This window comes from Oryctolagus cuniculus, chromosome 9, assembly GCF_964237555.1.
Source record: "Oryctolagus cuniculus chromosome 9, mOryCun1.1, whole genome shotgun sequence".
In the NCBI taxonomy this organism is placed as follows: Eukaryota; Metazoa; Chordata; class Mammalia; order Lagomorpha; family Leporidae; genus Oryctolagus; species Oryctolagus cuniculus.
The window spans coordinates 119,199,960-119,223,304 of NC_091440.1; the positions used below are offsets into that span (position 1 = coordinate 119,199,960).

General features: G+C 38.7%; 1 protein-coding gene across 8 annotated transcripts in view; it reads right to left on the reverse strand.

Moving 5' to 3' along the window:
* Nucleotides 1–23,345, reverse strand: part of ABCC9 (ATP binding cassette subfamily C member 9) — a 151,220-nt gene that overhangs the window by 115,136 nt on the left and 12,739 nt on the right. For all 8 annotated transcript variants that reach the window (XM_070048295.1, XM_070048296.1, XM_017343242.3 and 5 more), the window contains 3 exon segments: nucleotides 17,451–17,572; nucleotides 2,394–2,560; nucleotides 1,154–1,396 (listed from right to left, as the gene is read on the reverse strand). In XM_070048295.1, the coding sequence (XP_069904396.1) occupies nucleotides 1,154–1,396; nucleotides 2,394–2,560; nucleotides 17,451–17,572 (532 nt within the window).

A 23,345-nucleotide genomic window follows, 5' to 3' on the forward strand; every position in this document is an offset into this window, starting at 1 on the left:
ACCATAGCATAGTAGGTTAAGTCCCTGCCTGTGGTGCCAGCATCCCATTTGGGCGCCGCTTCAAGTTCCCATGGCTCCATTTCTGATCCAGTTCCCCACTAATGGCCTGGGAAAGCAGCGGAAGATGGCCCAAGTCCTTAGGCCTCTGCACCTACGTGGGAGATCCCAAGGAAGCTATTGGCTCCGGACTTTGGATTAGCCCAGCTCTGGCCACTGCAATCATTTGGGAGTGAACCAGTGGAAGGAAGATCTCTCTTTCTCTCTCTCTCTCTTTCTCTCTCAAATAAATCTTCAAAAAATTAAAGAAGGTAAATGGGATGACACATAGAGTAGGTAGATGCCACCCTTGCACTTAAAATTTAGACTCCCAATTTTAAACTATACTATCCAAATTTTTGTCAGTAATTAAGAATTTTAATTTTTAAAAGTCAGTATCATGGCCGGCATTGTGCCTCAGAGAATTAAGCAAGTTGCCTGAGCCGCCAGCATCCTATATGAGCACTGGTTCAAGTTCCAAATGCTCTACTTCTGATCAAGGCACTACTGGGAAAGTAGTGGAAGATCATTCTTGAGCCTCTGCCATCTATGTAGGTGACCCAAACGGAGTTCCAGGCTCCTGACTTTGGCCTGATCAAGCCCTGGTCACTGTAGCCATTTGGAGAGTGAACCAAGGGGTAAAAAGCTCTCACTCTCACTCTCTCTCTGCCTCTCTCTGTCCTTCAGATAAGGAAATAATTCTTTTGTTTAAAACTTTGACTTAAAAGTTTTATTTTATTTTATTTTAAAGATTTTACTTAAAATCCTTTATTTAACAAAGAGTGAGTATGATCTATATAACCTATATATAATTTAAGTATTAACATGATGCTTGAGAAAATGCTTAATAAAAATGCCATGTATTTTTTAATGGTAATATGGAATATACACACTATCATTGAGTTTAATTCTTACTCTCCAAATACAAAATAACCTAATTCTACCTCACTGGCTCTTTAAGTCTTTCCTTAGCAGCCCAATGAACAGGAGTCAAAACTACTAGGTAAGACAGAGGAAATTTGTTCTTGAATGACAGAAATTATTTGAGCTTGGTACCTTTATACGTAATAGACCCATTCTCTAAAGCTATGGATAGGGAAGACACACACTCAGTTACCTTTTGTTCTTCATAGGCATCCTTCAGGCAAACATAATTTGTTACTGCTCTCATGGCTATTGGCAATTTCCCAATTGCCTTCAGATCAATGGGCTTCTTATGAGCAGATATAATCAGTGTGTTCATCCACCAGTATGTGGCTTTGGACAGTAAATTCACAAACGGTTGAAGAAATCTCACGCCCAGATCCTGGAGGTCTTCAGGAGGCTTTACTTTCTGAGGATTCATGAAGAATACGTATCTCTGTGGCAAGACAGTTCCACCATATTAGTCTAATTCTTTCCCCACGTATTAAAAATAAAATTCCAGTCTTTACCATATTTTCATTTCAGGCCATCAAAATTTGCATTTTAATCCCTCCTTCCATCCCCTCCTGAAATATTTTTTGAAATATCCCCCTTTTGTTGTGACTAGTTAACTAGATGAACTAGTTAAACACCAGCTTTCCATATTTAACACACACGGGGCCAAAGTTAAAATAATCAACTGACCTTTTCAAAGTTAGTATTCATTGAGAATTAATCTTTATAATATCCTCTGGTAGAGTAACAAGTAAGTCAAGATTGACATTCTTTAGATTTTTAAACACATTAACAATGTCATTGCTGAGTTGCTGTTAATGTGTGCTTCACTGATGCTAAAAGACTGTTCTCTGCACTCACTGTGGCTTTTATTTTAGCACACCTGCAGCAAACTCAAGTTGTCTGCTGTAAAAAATGAATACTGAAAAGTCACTCACTAATATCTCATACAACATGACTGACAGCGTGATGTGGTAAAAAACATAGTGGTTCTGTGACCACAAACCATGTATGGAACTTGACCATACTACTCTGGACCTACAACTAAAGCCAGCTCTATAGTTTCTTCATCAGTAAAATGAGCACACTGGATTACATTATCTTCTTTTCAGTCCTAAGCTTCTGGAGATGCATTATTTGGCTTAACTTAGGTATGATCAGCAACAAGTGTGAATGATGGACTTCCTGAGAGAAACAGGTTAATCTGTAACATACACCAAGCATGCACTTGGCACTGAAGAAACACTCAACTATTATTTGTGAATGAATAGATTCTAGGAGCACATTGAGACTTCTCATATTAATTCTACTTTAGATTTACACATTTAAATCACATACATTTGCTCAGTCTTTGAAGTACCAATGACTTCTGGTTGCCTGATCTTTAATGTTGGGGTCCTAAATTCATCCAATCAAACAAAAGATTATTAGATACCTACTCTGATCCGAATGACATTGATCTCCACTGCCATCAGCAGCCCATTCAAGATGACCATGATGCCCGTGATGCAGAAGCGCAGGTCTGACACCCCCCAACCAGACTGCCAGTACTTGACCAGTTTTATTGTTTTTGTAATAAAAGCCATCACCCAATACAAGAACAAGGCTGGGAAAATAAAATTAAAGAAAATGAAAGAATAACATGTAATCTTTCCCTGATATTTTTACAAATTTCACTAACAAGTCAATATAAATACAGCAATTTTTAATAACAAGGCAATTTTAAGTACTCTATTTGCACATAATTTTATTTGACTAGAAAATAACATATTTGAGTGTACTTCTGGAGTTTTGAATCAAAAGAGTATTAACTTTAAAATACTGGGTTTTTTCTCTCCAATTGTGTGAGACAGACAGGAAGATATAAGGAAACATGTAATGAGAGCGATCTACACTTCTCAGATTTACGTGCGACTCTGTCAATTTTAAGAGCGAGTTTCTCAGGGCCAGCGCTGTGGCATAGTAAGCTACACCTCTACCTGTAACGCTGGCATCACATATGGGCTTCAGTTTGTGTCCCAACTGCCCCACTTCCAATCTAGCTCCCTGCTAATGTTCCGGAAAAGCAACAGAGGATTGCCCAAGTGCCTGGGCCCCTGCACCCATGTGAGAGACCCAGAAGAAATTACTGGCTCCTGGTTTCAGATTGGCCAAGCCCCTGCCATGCGGCCATTTTGGGGAGTGGATCTGTAGATGGAAGACCTTTCTCTCTGTGTCTGTAACTCTCCCACTGGAATAAATAAATAAATCTTTTTAAAAAATGGGGTGGGGTTTCTGTTCTGGTCTTGGTTTTTTAAGAGCCCTGATTACTTGAAGATTTCACAAGTTGATATTTTTGTGATGTCTCCAGTAGCTAAATGTGTGTCAGCTCCCCAGGGCATATGTCAGAATCACCCTGCAATTGTCGTGGAATGTTTGTTGTGATGGAGCAGGATTTCTGCTTCACAGAGCAACATGCATACAACAAATGAGCCTTCTCTCATTCCATCTGCACAGCACAGACAACAGTGATGCTACCAAGTCAAGTTAGATGCCAGCCAGGCAGTCAGAGTACAAAGGCAGGGATCTATACCATCTCACAACCACAGCCAGCATTGTGCAGCAAACACGAGATTTTCCTAGAAATCTTCTAGTGAGGAACTTTATCCAAAGTTCAAAGTAGACTGGATGAATATGGACTAATAAAGAAGAACTCTGAAACACATATAAATAAGAAAATCCTGTTTGGATAACCCTATCAGAGACAAAAGGTTAAAGGTGAACAGAGTTTCCTTAGTTAAAAAAAGTACCAGATTACAAGATGGCAGAATAGGGAGGAAGCTTACTGCTTTAGGCTAGGGGGGAGATAGTTTAAAAAAGAAAAAAGAAAAAAGCAGAGACAGTACAATCTCAGGGAAAAATTAAGGAGAAAACTGCAATGAAAACTCCACTCAAGTTAGCGGGATGCTATGGCTCTGTATGGAGGTTGTGTACATGCAGCACAGACACAACACAGACCCCTGAAGCCAAGAGTCCCAAACCAGCTTTGGAGAGTGAGGTTAGAGAAGACTGCAGCAGCACAAGCCACTGGTGCTATGGCTGCGAGACAGGAGAGCCTGGCCTGAATTTGCCCCAGCCCTGGGGGGAACAATGAACTTGCCAACCTAGAGAAAAAAAAGAGGCAGGTTTCTCTCTCCCCAGTCCCACAACAATGACGGCCTGCAACTGGCTGAGAGAGGGAAGGCTCCATTCTGGACATGCGAAACAGCTATGCCAACTTGTGTCCACATGCCCAGCAACCAGCAGAGAAGCCTGAGTCTGGCTAGGAGGACTGACAGGGAGCGGGTGTCCACGTAGGACTATGAGGTGCCACCAGCCTCCCAGCACATCACAAGCTCTGGGGCTCAGGCTGCATGGGTGGAGTACTCACAGGCAACTGGCTCTGGGAACGTCTCTGCCTCTCTGTGGATACGATGGACTGGCAGGGTGGAATAGATACTCAGCACCCTGTGGATGGAAGCCTTGTGCACTAGAACTGTGGAAACACTGTGGCTGTGTGGGAGGGTACAGAGTATGACTGGGTCTCTGTGCAGTCACTATAGGGGGCTCCACACACTTGGGGCTCGCTGATGACCTGGGGTGGGTCAGTGCATTGGGATCTGTGCTCACAATGAGGACTACATAGATCATTAGAGTGTTTCATGTGGCAATGTGGATGAATATTGCACCCACTGGGGCTAGCACCCCAGCATTGGTTGCCTTAGAGAAGAGGAGGTAAGGGTAAGACTACACCAACAGAGCTGATCAAACACTCCCCTCTAATAAAAATAAAGATCTACCAAGCCCAAATTGGGTGTCACTTGAATACTCCCCACACCCTGGATCACTGAACAGAGCTCCCTCACCACACCCAGTATACGCCTCTGGGTATTCCTTGAAAGAACAGACACTCCACTAAGCCAGAAAGGCACAGTCTCAAGGTAAGAGCCATAGCAGTAAAAAATACCAACAAATATCTCCACAAATGCCTAAAAATAAATGCAGAAATTCAAGAAACAAGAATAAGACAACATGATGCCCCCAATAGAACAAAATACTTTAATACTAGATGTAAAAATGAAGAGACTGTTAAAATGGGAATCAAAAGAGTAATCATAGGATTACTCAGAAGCAATTCCATGATTTAAAGAAATCCATACATGACATGAATGAGATTTTTTCCCATGAAATTGAGATTTTAAAGAGAAACCAAAATAAAGTATTAGAAATGAAGAATTTAATAGAACAAATAAAAAATGTGGTGGAAAGCCTTAACAGACTCAATGAGGCAGAAGAAAGAATATCTGCACTGCAAGACAAATCTTTGGAAATTTTATTGTCAAACCAAAAAAGAAAAAGAAGAGAAAGAAAAAGAAGGAGGAGGAGGAGGAAGAAGAAGAGAAAGAAGAAATTAGAAAAATTAAAAGCAGTATTAGAGATTTACAGGATACAATCAAATGGCCCAACATTTAGGTCTTAGAAGTTCCTGAAGGAGCAAAAAGAGAATGAATTAGAAGGCTTTTTTAGTGAAATACTCACAGAAAAATTCACTAATTTGGATAAAGAAAGGGACACCCAAGTACAGGAAGCACAGAGAACTCTTAATAGACATGACCAGAAAAGATCTTCACCACGACACATTGTTGTCAAACTCTCAACAGTAAAATATACATCAAAGATTCTAAAATGTGCAGGAGAAAAATGCCAGATTACTTCTGGAGAATCTCAAATTAGACTCACAGTTGACTTTTCATCAGAAACCCTAAAGGCTAGGAGAGAATGGTGAGATATATTCCAAGTCTTAAAAGAAAAAAACTGACAACTTAGAATACCATACCCTGCAAATCTCTCATTGTATGAATGAAGGTAAAATAAATACCTTCCATAACAAACATAAATTCAAAAATTTTTTCATGTGTCCAGCCTTACAAAAGATGCTTAAGGATGTGCTACACACAGAAACAGAGTCATCATTATGAAAAAATGTGAAGAAAGAAAATCTCCCAGTAAAAGTATAAAAGATCCAAAGTAAATAGTAGGAATATTTATGGAGAAAAGGCAGTAACAAGCCATTACTCATTAATAATAACCATGAATGTAAATGGCCTAAATTCTCTCATCTAAATACACAGACTTACTGAGTGAATACAAGACCTATCTATTTGCTGCCTACAGAAATACATCTCACCACCAAAGATGCACACAAACAGAAAGTAAAATGATAGAAAAAAGATATTCCATGCTAACAGAAACCAAAAAAAAGAGCTGGTGTAACCATCTTGATATAGACTTAAACACAAAACTTAAAATAGACTTTAACACAAAACTGTTACATGACAAAGAAGGGAACTATGTAATGATTAAGGGATCAATTCAATAGGAAGATGTGACTATAATAAACTTATATGCACCCAATTATAGGGTGCCTGGCTATTTAAAAAAATGGTAATGGATCTAAAGAGAGACATAGATTCCAATTAAACAATAATGGGGGACCTTAATGCTACATTTTCAGCAATGGCCAGATGAACCAGATAGAACATCAGCAAAGAAACAAGAGATTTGACAGTATACACCAAGTGGACCGAATGGCTATCTACAGAACTTTTCATCCTACAGTTGCAGGAGACACATTCTTCTCACCAGTGCACGCAACTTTCTCAAGGATAGACCACATGATAGGCCATAAAGCAAGTCTCAGCAAATTCAATAAACTGAAATCATGTCATGCATCTCCTTGGACCACAATGGGAAAAAGCTGGAAATCAACAACTCAAGAATCTGTAAAACATATGCAAACACATGGAGTCTGAACAACATGCTCCTTAATGAACAGCTGGTCATAGAAGAAATCAAAGCAGAAATCAAAAAAGTTCTGGAAATCAATGAAGACAATACAATATATCAAAGCTTATTTGCTACAGCACAAGCATTGTTAAGAGGGAAGCAATTACAGCATTTGGTGCCTATATCAAGAAATTGAAAAGGCACCAAATGAATAATCTATCAATGCATCTCAAGGACCCAGAAAAATAACAACAAACCAAATCCAAAATTAGTGATAGAAAAGAAAATTAAAATTAGAGAATAAACAAAATTAAAACCAAGAAAAACAAAATATTACCAAAACAAAGGGCTGTTTTTTGAAAGAATAAACAAAATTGATATACTATTGGCCCAACTAACCAAAGAAAAAAGGAAAAGACCCAAATCAATAAAATCAGAGATGAAAAAAGGGAATGTAACAATAGATAGCACAGAAATAAAAATAATGATTAGGAATTACTACAAAGAGCTGTATGCCAATGAATCAAATAACCTAGAAGAAATGGATAGATTTCTGGAAACATACAATCCATCTAAATTGGGTCATGAAGACATAGTAAACCTAACAGACCAATAACCAAGACAGAGCTTGAATCTGTAATAAAGGCCCTCCCAACAAAGAAAAGCCCAGGAGTGAATGGCTTCACTGCTGAATTCTACCAGATATCTACCAGACAATTCTTCTCAAGCAATTCAAAACAATTGAAAGGGAAGGAATCCTTCCAAACTCCTTCTAAGATACCAGCATCACCTCAATTCCTAAACCAGAAAAAGATACAACACAGAAATAGAACTACAGACTATTTTACCTGATGAGTATAGATGCAAAAATCTTCAACAAAATACTAGCCAATCGGATCCAATAATAAATCTGACAGATCTTCCATGGGGATCATGGGATATTTATCTCTGTTATGCAGGGATACTTCAACATTTGTAAATAAATGTGATACATCACATTAAAAAAACTGAAGAACAAAAACCATATAATTATTTCAATAGATTCAGAGAAAGCATTTAATAAATACAACATCCTTTCATGATGAAAACTTCAAGCAAATTGGGTATAGAAGAACCATTCCTCAACATAATCAAAGCAATTTATGACACACCTACAACCCACATCTTACTGAATGGGGAAAAGTTGGAAGCATTCCCACTAAGATCCAGAACCAGACAAGGATGCATCACTATTCAGTATAGTCCTGGATTTTCTAGCCAGAGCCATTAGACAAGAAAGAGAAATCAAGGGGATATAAATTGGGAAGGAGTTAGTCAAACTCCCCCTATTTGCAGATGACATGATACTATGTAAAGGGGATTCAAAAGATTCCACTAAGAGACTGTTGGAAATCATAAAATAGTTTGATAAAGTGGCAGGATATACAATTAACAAACAAAAAACAGGCCTTGTATACACAGACAATGCCATGGCTGAGAAACAACTTCTAAGATCAATCCCATTCACAGTAGCTACAACAAAAATCAAGGATCTCAGAATAAATTACCCAATGATGTCAAAGATCTCTACAATGAAAATCACAAAACATTAAAGAAAGAAAAAGACACAAAAAAATGGAAAAATCTTCCATGTTCATCGATTAGAAGAATCAATATCATCAAAATGTTCATACTACTGATAGCAATATACAGATTCATGAGATTCCAAACAAAATGCCAAGGACATTCTCAGATCTAGAAAAAATGCTGCAATTCATATGGAAACACAGGAGACCCTAAATATCTAAAGCAATCTTATAAAACAAAAACAAAGCTGAAGGCAACACAATTCCAGATTTAAAGACATACTACAAGGCAGTTATAATCAAAAGAGCTTGGTGCTAGCAACAAAGAGATAGATAGACCAATGGAACACAATAGAAACTCCAGAAATCAATCCACTCATCTACAACCAACTTGTCTTTGACAAAGTAGCTAAAATAAACCCCTGGAGCAAGGACATTCTCTTAAACAAATGGTGTTGAGAAAACTGGATCTCTAAATGTGGAAGTATGAAGCAAGACCCTACCTTATACCTTACACAAAATTCCACTGAAAATGAATCAAAGACCTAAATCTGTGATCTGATACCAACAAATTTTAGAGAACGTTGGAGGAAACCCTGCAAGACCATGGCATAGGCAAAGACTTCTTGGAAAACACCCCAGAAGCACAGGCAATCAAAGCAAAAATTCACTAACAAGATCACATCAACTTGAGAAGCTTCTGTGCTGCAAAAGAAACTCTCAGCAAAGTGAACAGTCAACTGACAGAATGGGAGATATTATTTATGTTATAAATAATATTTAGAATCTATAAAGAGCTCAAGAAACTCAACAACAAAACAAACAATGCAGTTAAGAAATGGGAATTTCCATTTTCCAGCCATTTTCCAAAAGAGGAAATTCAAATGGCCCACAGACACATGAAGAAATGCTCAGGATCACTAACCATCAGGGAAACACAAATCAAAATCACAATGAGGTTTTATATAACCCCAGTTAGGAGGGCTTTCATGAGGGCTGGCACTGTAGCTTAGCAGGTAAAGCTGCCACCTGCAGTGCTGGCATCCCATTTGGGTGCTGGTACAAGTTCTCACTGGTACAAGTCCACTTTTGATGCAGCTCCCTATGATGCACCTGGGAAAAAAGCAGAAGATAGCCCAAGCTCTTGGGTCCCTGCACCCATATGGGAGAGCTGGATGAGGCTTTGGCCCCTGGCTTTGGACTGACCCATCTCTGGCCTTTGCAGCCATTTGGGGAGTGAACAAGCACATGGAATCTCAATCTCTCAATCTCTCTCTCTCTCTCTCTCTGCCTTTCAAATAAAAATAAATTAATCTAAAAAAAAAAAAAAGAATAGCTTTCATTAGAAATCAACAAACAACAAATGTTGGTGAGGATGTGTGGAGAAATTCACCGTTGATGGGAATGTAAACTGGAACAGCTACTGTGGAAGACATTATGGAAAAACCTCAGAAGTGTGAATATAGACCTACCGTGTGACCCAGCTATTCTACTGTTGGGAATTTTCCCAAAGGAAATAAAATCAGCATATGAAAGAGTTACCTGTATCCCCATGTTTATTGCATCTCAATTCATAAGAGCTAAGATATGGAATCAACCCAGATTTCTATCAACTTAAGACTGTATAAAGAAATTATGAGATATGTACACCATGGAATACTACACAGTGGTAAAAAATAAATTAAATCCTGTCACTTACAACAAAATGAATTCAAATGGAAAATATATTTAGTGAAATAAGCCAGTCCAAAAAAGAGAAATACCATATGTTCCCCCTGATCTGTGGTAACGAATATAATACCTAAAAGGTTATTTACAGAAGTAAAATTGACACTTCAAAATGTGATGACTTTGAAGAGCCCTTGTTTTGACTGTTGAAGAACAGTCTTTTTTTTTTTTTCAAACTATTTGTTGAACTCTTTACTTAGTGTAGAGTTAATCTTATGTGTGTAAAGTTAATTAAAAATAGATATTTGTAACAAATAAAAATGGGACTAGTAGAAAGTGGAATAAGAAGCATGTGAGTGTGGGTGTGAGGGAGGGTAGGGTGAGAAGAATCACTATGTTCCTAAATTTGTATATATGAAAAACATGCAGTTTGTTTACCTTAAATAAAAGATTTATAGGTAAAATAATTATAATTTAAAAATAAAAAAGTATACAAAAAAAAAAAACAGAAAACCAAACAACTCTTCACTACAGAAAAAAAAAGTATCAAACACTGGCATGTGAACTCAACATACACTTTGTTTTAACTAAAAATATAAAAGATTTTTTTCACATTGATTTAGGAAAAAATACCAAATCAACTGTTATCTAAAAAGATGTACCTCAGATGTGGGGTTCCTTCCAATAGTACATGGAAAATGGAATTAAAATAAAAGTTTATTTTGATGCAAAGTTTCTGAAATCACACACATTTTTTCATTAGGAAGTTCATGGATATTGAATATTACAGAAAATATATGCAGGAATTTCAGAACAAAATAAACATCTTATAATTCCAATTCCCATAAGCTTTATGAAATATCCTTCATAAAGAGATAATAAATTGAAAACAACTGGATAGAAAAAGATATACAATGAAAATAGTAAGCCTAAAAAATCAGAAGCACTTAAATTTGTATCAGGCAAAGCAGACTTCAAGACAGAAAAATCAGAAATAAGAAAGACTTAATAGTGATGAACGTATGGGTGGATGTTTAATATAGCTATTGTGCATCCATACTGGAGTGCCTGGATTCTGGTCCAGGGTTTTTCAATTCCAGCTTCCTGATGCATCCTGGGAGGCTCTGGTGATTGCTCAAATAGTTTGTCCCTCATCTGGGAGACCCAGACTGAGTTCCTGGTTCCTGGATTCAGTCTGGCCCGGAGTCAACTGTTGCTGGCATTTGGGGAACAAACTAACAGATGGGAAATCTCTGTTGACTCTCTCATTCAAATCATTAAAAATTAAATTTAGAAAACACAAAAATTTAATAATGATGAAAGGTTAAAATTTTCAGAATGATGCAAAATAAAAACATATATACAGCTAGTAAAGACTTTGAAGATCTGAACATTATCAGCCCCTTATGATTTGATATTTATAAAAAATTGATATTTGACATTATGAAAATACATGTAATATCTTCAGAATATATATCTTGTTATATTCATGTAGTACTAGTACAGACTATATGCTCACTCAGAAAACAAAGAGCAACACATTTATAATAAAAAAATATAAACTATGTTGTCAGATCAAAATGAAATTAAATTTTAAAAGAGAAGAGAAGTAAATCTGTTGGCTTTATGTGACAGATTACCAAGTTATAATATACTTAAGAACTAAAAACAGCATAAACAGGGGTAGATGCTTAGCCTAGAGTACCGCATGGGAGTGCCTAAGTTTGAAGTTGCTGATTCCAACTTCTTGCTCATGTGTACCCTGGGAGGCAGCAGGTGATAGGTCAAAATATTTATGTCTGCTACCCACATGGGAGACCCTGACTGAGATCTCAGCTCCCTGGATGAGCCCATCCCATTCCAGGTTGGTTGCAAACATTTAGGAGAACAAATCAATAGAAGGGCTTGCTCTCTCTCTCTCTCTCTCTCTCTTACTCTCTCTCTCTCTCTCTGAAATAAATGGGTGGTGGGGGTAGGGGGTTGAGGAGGCAGCACAAATGTATTATCTCACAAGTTCACTGGGTAAGGATTCCAGTGGGTCCTCCGGCTTCACTGATCAGGGTCTCATCAGGCTCCTACGCAGGTGCTGAATGGGGCTACAGTCTCAACACACTCCACTGACTGGGGACCTTCATCCTTGCCAGACTACATTGCTAGAAGCAAGGCACAGGCCCACCTTTACCAGGATGGGACGATCACAGAGGGATGAACCAAGCACAGAGACAATGGAGGCAGCCTCTGGGTGGATCCACATAGTGAGATACCATATTTCTAATAATCCACATTAAAACAATCAGTAAGGGAAATAGAAAATATTTTAACTAAATTCTAATGAAAATACTGCATATTTAAAAATTCAAAGAATTGGGGCCAGCAATGTGGTGTAGTAAGTAAAGCCACTGCCTGCAGCTCCAGCATCCTATATGGGCACTTATTCATGCTTCTGCTGCTCTGTTTCTGATCCAGCTCCCTGCTAATGTGCCTGGGAAAGCAGTTGAAGATGACCAAGGGCTTGGGCTCCTGCACCCATGTGTGAGACCTATATATTTCAAATAAATAAATCCTTTTTTAAAAAAATTAAAAAATTGAACTCAAAAAAGATTCAGAGGCTAGCTCTATAGTTTTGGATATGTATTTCTGGAAAAAAAAGATCCAAAATCAATGACCTTCATTTCCACTTTAAAATCTAGGAAAAGAAAGACAATTCAATAGACAAAGGATGAAAACAGCAGAGAGATAATAAAAAGCAGTAACACAGAAAATGAATAAACTCAATTAAGTCAACAAGGTTGAGCCTTAAATTTGATTGAAAAAGATATCAACAAATGATTAACTCTCTACCTGGATTTATGAAGACATCGAGAACATTAATTACTATGTCAGGAATGGAAGAGGAACTATCTTCCACTTCCTACATCCTTTAAAAGGATAATCAGGCAATATCATAAACAACTTTATGACAATATATTCATAAATTTAGGTGAAATAGAAAATTGCTTGAAAACTGTAACTTACCAAAACTGAACTAAAAAGAAATACAGTCTCTACCTAATAAAGAAATAAATAATCTAACAAATAAATAATATAATAAAGAAAGAAATTCATGCCAAAATTACTTTACTGGTGAAATTCTTTTCAACATTTAAGGAGGAAATAAAACTAATCTGCACAAAGTCTTTGAGAAAACAGAGAAAGAGCATTTATAAAACTAGGATAATCCAACATGTAAAAAACCTGACAAAGATATGACACAAAAATCACAGACCAATATCCTTCACTACATAAACTGAGATTTAACAAATACAATCTAGCAGACGTACTATTCCAATTTATCAAACTACAAATTTTCCTCAATAGATGCAGAAAAATTGTTAACATTCAACATGTATTCATCATTTTTAAAAATATCCTGAGATAGTTCTAAGGAATACTCACCAAGTATGAAAAATCCCTAACTACCATATAATTAATAATGAAAGACTAATAATTTCCCCCTAAAATCCGGAAGTGGGCAAGGATTTTGCTCTTACAAAGCCTATTTGACATTTTTCTAGAAGTCCTAACTAGGGCAACATGGCAAGAAAAGAAGTACTATAAAAATGATTGAAAAGAAAAAAGCTGTCTCTATTTGCAGATAACATGTCTGTTTATATAGAGAAATCAACAACTCTACAGAGCAAGGCAAAGAAGCAGTACCTACATTCCCAAGGCTTGTAAGATCCAAGATCAATATACAAAATCAATTGTGCTTTATATAGTGACCAAAACAATCAAATTGTAGTAATTACCAAGCATTTGATGTGATCCTGAAAATCTAATGGATGGGAAATTTTCCTTAAATAAAAACCAATTTACAAAGAACTTAAAAAAGGACACAACTGGAAAAATGAAATTTGAAACAGAACTCCATGTACTATAGCAATGGATAAAGCATTGGTAAAATTTTTTTAACAAGATATGTGAGACCTCTATACTGAGAACCATAACATAAAGGGAAAATGTATGAATTATAACAGAAGACTTCAAGATCTTCAAAAGAGATAGTGATCAAGACAGAATGGTAGTGGTATAAACCAAAGGAACTGAAAACAGGGTCAGGAAATAGATCCCATTTAAATGGTCATTTGATCTCATTTTTCTACAGAAGTATCAAAACAATCTGATAGGAAATATAAAGTCTGCTCAACACAAGGATATCCTTTTGGCCAGGGGGGAAGAATGTTGTAATCTACCTTGCACCGTATACACAACTGGTTTAAAACAGGTCAAAAATCGTGAAAGGGTCCTGTTAAACCACTGGACATGCATGCCCCAGACTGGGAAGAAAATATTTATCTGATGACATACTAGTGTGCAAAATATTCCTAAAGCTCAATAATGAAAATGAAATGTCATTAAAAATGGGCAACAAATATGAATAAACACTTCACAAAAACAACAAGTAGCCAATTCATAAAGACGACAAATGATCAATAAACTCATCAAAAAGTATTCAGCATCATTAGTCATTAGGAAAACACAAATTAAAACCGCAAGGTGTTACTGGAATGCACCCATCAGTGTGGCTAAATTAGAAAGACCAAGATCATCAAACACTGCTGAATATCTGAAATAATGAATCTCCCTCCTATTGTTAGTGAGCATGCAAAAGGGCACAGTAATTTTGGGGCAAACTCTGTTGGTTTCTTACAAATACTTAAACTATACCTATCTAATTCATGACCTAGAATTTCCAATCCTAAGTGTTTACTAAGAGAAATATATATATCTACAAATGGATTTGTATATGAATATTTATACAAGTAGCTTTTTTTTTAATGGTAGCCAAAATCTGGAAACAATGCAAGTGTCTATCAAACAAGAGACTGGAAAGCTGTGAGATATTTGTGCCCTGGAATATCATCTAACAATGATGACAACAAAATACTAATTGATGCTACATTATGAATGAACCTCCAAAGATTAATCTGAGAGAAAAAAGTCTTCCTTTAAACAGTGTGTACTTTTGAGTCAATTTATACAAAGTTCTAGAACTCACAAACCTAATCAGTGATAGATGCAAACAGGAGTTGAAAGTGGAGACTGACTGGGAAGGAGTCTAGGAAAACTTGTGGGGACAATGGCAATATTGTGACAGAGTTCTACAGGTGTAATGGACTTAGCAAATTGAGATTTCTGTACTTTAAGTGTGTAAATCTCACAAAAATTTTTAACTGTAGTGAATAGTATGCATGAAGAATTATTCAGGTAAAGAAACTTAATTTGAAATGCAGCAAAACTAACATGGATTGATGGATGCCTCAAAGATGGAAAGGAAGGGTTGGCACTGTGTCATGTAGGGTTAAACCACCACCTGCAGAGCCAGAATCCCACATGGGCACCGGTTCAAATCCTGGCTGCTCTACTTCCAATCCAGTGCCCTGCTAACGCACCTGGGAGGGCAGCGGAGATGGCCCAAGTCCTTGGGCCTCTACCACCCTTGTGAGAGCACCAGAGGAGGTACCTGGCTCCTGGCTTTGGCCGGGTCCAGCAATCATTTAGGAAGTGGGCCAGTGAACAGATTTCTCTCTGTAACACTGCTTTTCAAATAAGTAAATAAATAAATCTTTTTAGAAAAGAAAAGGAAGGGGGCCGGTGCTGTGGTTGTAGCAGGTAAAGCCGACACTTGCAGTGCCAGCATCCCATTTGGACGCTGGTTCATGTCCTGGATGCTCCACTTCTGATCCAGCTCTCTAATGGCGTGGGAAAGCAGAAGATGATGGCCCAGGTGCTTGGACTCCTGACCTGCTTGGGAGACCCAAAAAGAAGCCCCAGACTCCTGGCTTTGGATCAGCTAAGCTCTGGCAATTCTGGCCATTTGGGAAGTGAACCAGCAGATGGAAGACTTTGTCTCTCTCTCTGCCTTTGCCTCCCTGTAACTCTGCCTTTCAAATAAATAGTTTTTTTTAAAAAATAAAAATAAAAACAAGAGGGAAAGGATATTAACACAATTGTGCATTTGGTCATTTTCATAATAAAACATTGGGACAAACTTACTAGCTTGTGATCTCAAAACACAAGTAACTTTTTCAGAGCCAATTTTTCCCTCCAAAAACTTAGACTATCTTTCATCTTTATAAATCCTTCTAGCCAAATGATCAAATTTTGCACTCTGTCTTGTATTTACATAACAACGACAGCCAGAACCTAAGTTTGAAATTAAGATGAGAATGTCCTTTCTAATTACATAAATTATCAATTTTTCAGGAATGTATATCTACCTTATTAAATCCAATACATTTCTTTTTGGCAGTCACTACTTGGAAATTTTCAGTCTTTCTGACAGATTTTGATTTGTATGATGATGTCTGCCTGCCATTTTGTACTGGAGATTTTTCTCTTCGAATAATTCAGATTTCACTATGTCTTTCAAATTAATATATGTTTTATTAGATTGCTTTTCTCTAATCATATAATATGGCACTCACTTTAAATTTCAATGTCCTGTACACAAATAAACAAAACCCTGCTTGTATGCTTTGATTACTTCCTAATTTTCATTAGTAGTCCATTTCATTTCTATCACGAAGCAATCAAGTGAAGGCAGGTGTTTCACACAGGAAGATGCTGTTTAGGTCACCTGCATCCCAGATCAGAAGGCCCAGGCTTGGGGTCCTGGCTGCACTCCCAAGTCCAGCTTCCTGGTGGGAGACCCACACTGAATTCTGGGCTCCTGGCTCTAGTCTGGCCCAGTCTCAGTAGTTGTGGGCATTTGGGGAGCGAACCAACAACAGATCAATGATCTCTGATGAGCTGACTCTATCTTGGTCTGTCTTTGAAATATATGAAATAAATAAAACTTTTAAAAACCCAACAAATGAAAACTGAACCTTAGAAAGTTGAAAGCAGGCATTCACACAAACACATCATTCGGCCTAGAATTTTAGCAGGTTCACGTGCCCTCGAAGGCCACCCTGATCCATGTCTGACACTGTAACTGCAGCTCTCATGAGGGAAGTGTATACCCAGGAAACAAGGACTGGCCAAGCTGTTGAAGGTAACTGCTCAGATGAGTGATGTTATTCTAACCAAAGGCAAAAGTGAGGTTAGGAATACACTACGGCTTTCCAATTCCACTGGACGGGGAGGCAAGGGAGGCTCCTGCGACAACACTGGCCTTCACTTGGGTATACATCCGGGAGCCCCCACGCACACTCCCTCCATCTGCTTCCTGCCACACTCTGATATCTCGAGATACCTCACGAGGGTCATTTATCTGACAGCAGATGTCCTGGGGCAGTGGAATTTTCACAGCCTAGACCTCAGCTTATCTTTGACTCCACCTGTAAGAGGCGACTGTAGAAAAGTCAGTTCTTTTAATTCTCCTGTGCTTTCCACTCTCTACCCACTCTGGCAGAACTCTCTCTTCAGCAAAAGAAAATAGAATAGTCTTTTTAAAAAAAAATTAATCATACTTACCTAAAAGTAACTTGGGAAAGTTGGACGTTTCAATATTATGGTAATAGACTATCGATGTTGTCGTAGCAACAAATCCCATCACGGCAGGCATGAAGAGGTGCAGATGCCTGGACTCCCTCCGTCTGGAAAAGCAAGACAAGGGCAGTGTGCAAAGGTGATGGTTCCCCATTTCTCATTTGGTTTTCATTGTGTTTATTAAAACTCTCTCAGCGGTAAGACATTCAAAACATAGCAGGCAATAGTTCGCTAAGACAATATGTAAGGGAAGAATTGATTGGGTGATGGAATTCTGATTAAATGGATTTATCCAAACACAGAGGCCTGGGCAAACACGGCTGAACAATATCTTAAAATGCTTATGACAAAAATACATAGCTATCATTATAGAAATGAAATATCATTATTTTAGCAGAGCAAAATGCTGAATAATTTAATAATTAAAGCAAGGGAAGGTAGGTAAATCTGAATTTAAACTCACGTATAAAGAATGTTTATTCCTTTGACAGTTTTCCTAGATTTTTATGGCCTTCAGTGTTTTCTCAAATTTTTTTGATTTTTTTATACTTGATTTTTTTGAAAATTTATTTATTTGAAAGGCATAGATACAGAGAGGGAGAGGCAGAGACACAGAAAGAGAGACAGACAGAGGTCTTCCATCAGCTGATTCACTCCTCAAATGGCTTCATTAGTTGGAATTGCACTGATCCAAAGCCAGGAGCCAGGAGCTTCTTCTAGGTCTCCCACTTGGGTGCAGAGGCCTAAGGACTTGGGCTATCTTCGGTTGCTTTCCCAGGCACATTAGCAGAGAGCTGGATCTGAAGTGCAACAGCTGGTCTCAACCAGTGCTCATGTAGGATACCAGCGCTGCAAAGAGCAGCTTTACCTGCTATGCCACAGCACTATCCCCTCAATTTTTTTTATTTTTCAAAATTTATCGGACAGAAAGAGAGCCAGAAAAGAGAAAGCTCCTGTTCACTGGTTTACTCTCCAAAGGTCCATGATGGCTGGGGCTGGGCTAGAGTGGCAGCTGAGAGCCAGACACAATATAGGTTATCATGATGGTGGCAGGTAGCCAACTACTCCAGCCATCACTGCTGCCTCCCTGGAACCAGGAGGAAGCCTTGGGAATCACACCCAGGTACTCCAATGTAGAAGGCAGACATCTTAACTGCTAGGCTGAGTACCCACTCCATACTTCTCCATTGCATTCATTCCATGCATTTGTATCTACTCATCCAGACCCTGTGTTAGGTTCCGGGATGCAACAACAAAACAACACACCAAGCCATGCCAATGCCAGCACGATGTACTTGAACCAGAACTATGAAAGTAAACCTCTTTTCTCTCTAGGTTATCTAGCCTCAGGGACTTGTTACAGTAGCAGAAAATGGATTGATATGGGAAATATTATAAAAGGCTTTCTATGCCAAGGCAAGGGGTTGGATTCTCACCTTGCAAAACATTAGAATACTTTAACCAGTAAGGGATATGGATGGTCTGTGTTTTAAAGAGATGGTACTGGTACTCATGGGGATGATAGAGTTAAGTAATGTGTGGATTTGTGGAGGGGGAAGAGGGGAGAAATAGAAGGAGAGAAAGAAATTAGGAAACTCTGGTTATAAGTCAGGTGACAGATTTTGAAGGCCTGACCTAAGTTTTGGCAGCAGTAACCCAGAGGAAAAAATACATTTTTTTCTTAAGATGGACAGGACTTTAACTGTGTTGGTATATAAAGGTGATAACAAAGGAGAGGTAGACAATAAAATGGTAAATAGCTGTGTGATCAGACAGTATTTCTAACAGGATGAGCAGATTGAGGGGAAGCATAAAAGTTTCAGTTATTACTATTTGTCAAAGTGTCAAAAACCATGCAAAGGAGACTAAGAGTTAACTGCAGACATTTACAATACGATCAGTGATATCATTTGCAATCCTCCATAAAGACACGACAATGAAAATATCAAACTACTATGATAAAACACCACCCACCACTTCCCCGAAATAGCTCAGAAGAGTCAAAGAAAAAAGGTAGAACACAGTGCTTCATCAGTAATTAGGAAACGTGATCCATGTGCTTGGTCACGTGGCATGCCAGGATCCTAGACACAGTTGTTGATTCAAGTCCCGGCCCAATACTGCCAAATCATCTTCCCGCTAATGTGCACCCTGGGAGGCAGCAAGTGATAGCACAAGTTCCTGTCACCGACTCAGGGAGACCCAGATGGAGTTCCGGCCTCCTGGCTTTGACCTGGCCCTGCTCATGCTGTTGTGGGCATTTGGGGAACAGACCAGCAGATGGGGGATGCATCTCTCCTTCTACCCCCACCTATTAAATGCAATGAAAATAAGTAAATTTTAAAAAGTAAATTAGGGTATGGTTCTAATACTCTCGAATTATCTAATTAAAAAATTTAAAATCACTTACCAAATATTTATGAAATTCAAAAATGAGCATACTCCCTACACAAGCTTCTAAAATGTGATCACAATCATACTCATAAGCAAATTTATAAACTTAAATAGACTAATAAATCATCATGGGGCTAGTGTTGTGGCCTAAGAGTTAAGCCACCACCTGTGACACTGGCATCACGTAGGGGACCCAGTTCAAGTTCCTACTGCTCCACTTTCCATCCAGCTCCCTGCTAATGTGCCTTGGAAAGCAACAGAAGATGGCCTAGGTCCTTGGACCACTGCACTCACATGGGAGATCCAGATGAAGCTCCTGGCTCCTGGCTTCAGCCTGACCCAGGCCTGCCCATTGTGGCCATTTATTGTGTGAACCAGAGGATGGAAGATCTCTCTCTCTCTCTCTCTCTCTCTCTCTCTCTCTCTCTCTGTTGTTCCCTCTCTAACTCTGCCTTTCAAATAAATCAGTCCTAAAAAACATCATCATAATTAAATCAATGAGTTAGAAAGCAATGACAAAATATCACTAAACAAAGCAGAAACAAAGAATTAAGATAACAGCATCTATTTTAAGATCTTATTCATTCTGTCATTCTTTATTAGGGATTACACATAGCTTTTAACCAGGCTTATATTTTTATTAAGACTTCTTTGTTACTTCTTCATTTGCAACATTGCACATTTTTTTTTCTTTTGACAGGCAGAGTGGACAGTGAGAGAGAGACAGAGAGAAAGGTCTTCCTTTTTTGCCATTGGTTCACCCTCCAATGGGCGCTGAGGCCGGTGCTGCACTGATCTGAAGCCAAGAGCCAGGTGCTTCTCCTGGTCTCCCATGGGGTGCAGGGCCCAAGGACTTGGGCCATCCTCCACTGCACTCCCTGGCCACAGCAGAGAGCTGGCCTGGAAGAGGGGCAACCGGGACAGAATCTGGCACCCCGACCGGGACTAGAACCCAGTGTGCCGGCGCCGCAGGCGCAGGATTAGCCTATTGAGCTGTGGTGCCAGCCAACTGCACATATTTTGAATGATCACTCAACCTTAATATTTCCTTAGGTTATGCTCTTTTTAGAGTATGATTGGCAGGCCTCAATGGCTTGGTAGGAACACATACATACAAGGGGTCTTCAAAAAGTTTATGGAGAAAGTATCAGAAAATTATGTGTAGATTTTGAAAAATTTTATATCAAAATAAACTTATCATGTAAATAACATTTTCCACAAACTTTAAAATAACTTATTTACATTTTTATTTTGGATACGGGGGATGGAGAGAGAGCTCTTTGTTCACAGTGGTTACAGCTGGGCCAGGCTGAAGCTGGGAGCCAGGAATCCAATGCAGGCCTCCCCCACATTGATACCAGGAACTCAATTACTTGAGCTATCACTGCTGCCTCCCAGGGTCTGCATTAACAGAAAACTGGAGGCTGGAGTGGGAGACGGGAACTGAACTATGGTACTCCAGTATAAGATGTGCAATGTTAACTACCAGGCTGAACACCCACTCCTCCATGAACTTTTTAAAACAAATCCTATTATAGCAGAAAATCTTTAATCAGAGGCTAGAAAGGAAATTCAAGAGCATTACATCACTTAGGTGATCAAGGATCTAAAACTAATTCCTGGAGCAAGGACAGTCTATTCAATAAATGGTGCTGGGAAAACTGGATTTCCACGTGCAGAAGCATGAAGCAAGACCCCTACCTTACACCTTACACAAAAATCCACTCAACGTGGATTAAAGACCTAAATCTACGTCCTGACACCATTAAGTTATTAGAGAACATTGGAGAAACCCTTCAAGATATTGGCACAGGCAAAGAATTTCTGGAAAAGACCCGGGAGGCACAGGCAGTCAAAGCCAAAATCAACTATTGGGATTGCATCAAATTGAGAAGTTTCTGTACTGCAAAAGAAACAGTCAGGAGAGTGAAGAGACAACTGACAGAATGGGAAAAAATATTTGCAAACTATGCAACAGATAAAGGGTTAATAACCAGAATCTACAAAGAGATCAAGAAACTCCACAAAAACAAAACCAACAACCCACTTAAGAGATGGGCCAAGGACTTCAATAGACATTTTTCAAAAGAGGAAATCCAAATGGCCAACAGGCACATGAAAAAATGTTCAAGGTCACTAGCAATCAGGGAAATGCAAATCAAAAGCACAATGAGGTTTCACCTCACCCCGGTTAGAATGGCTCACATACAGAAATCTACCAACAACAGATGCTGGCGAGGATGTGGGGAAAAAGGGACACTAACCCACTGTTGGTGGGAATGCAAACTGGTCAAGCCACTATGGAAATCAGTCTGGAGATTCCTCAGAAACCTGAATATAACCCTACCATTCGACCCAGCCATCCCACTCCTTGGAATTTACCCAAAGGAGTTTAAATTGATAAACAAAAAAGCGGTCTGCACCCTAATGTTTATTGCAGCACAATTCACAATAGCCAAGACCTGGAACCAACCTAAATGCCCATCAACGGTAGACTGGATAAAGAAATTATGGGATATGTATTCTTTAGAGTACTATACCGCAGTAAGAAACAACGAAATCCAGTCATTTGCAACAAAATGGAGGAATCTGGAACACATCATGCTGAGTGAAGTAAGCCAGTCCCAAAGGGACAAATACCATATGTTCTCCCTGATCGGTGACAACTGACTGAACACCAAAAAGGAAACCTCCTGAAGTGAAATGGACACTATGAGAAATGGTGACTTGATCAGCATAGCCCTGACTGCTAATGGACAACTTAATACATTATCCCTCATAGTATTTTTTTTGTCTGTTCTACTTAATATGACTGGTTTAATTCTGTAATTATCACACAGTTATTCTTAAGTGTTGAAAATTAACTGAAATGTGATCCCTGTTAAACATAAGAGTGGGAATAAGAGAGGGAAGAGATGTATAATTTGGGGCATGCTCGGGCTGACTTGCCCCAATTGGTAGAGTTGGAAACATACCAGGAGATTCCAATTCAATCCCATCAAGGTGGCATGTGCCAATGCCATCTCACTACTCCAAGTGATCAATTTCAGTTCACAATTGATCATAATGAAAGGACTAAGAGTCAAAGGGAGCACATAAACAAGTCTAGTATCTGCTAACACCAACCGATAGAATAAATAAAGGGGAGGGTGATCCAACATGGGAAGTGAGATACTCAGCAGACTCATAGAATGGCGGATGTCCTAAATAGCACTCTGGCCTCAGAATCAGCCCTAAAGGCACTCGGATCTGGCTGTAAAGCCCATGAGAGTATTTCAGGCATGGAAAGCCAAGACACTCTGGAAAAAAGATCTCTGTGAGTGAGATCCCAGTGGAAAGAACAGGTCTTCAAAGAGGGAGGTGCCTTTCTCTGAAGGGAGGAGAGAACCTCCACTTTGACTATGACCGTGTCTAAACAAGATAAGAGTCGGAGAACTCAAGGGGCTTCCATAGCCTTGGAAACTCATAACTGGTGCATAGGGAGAT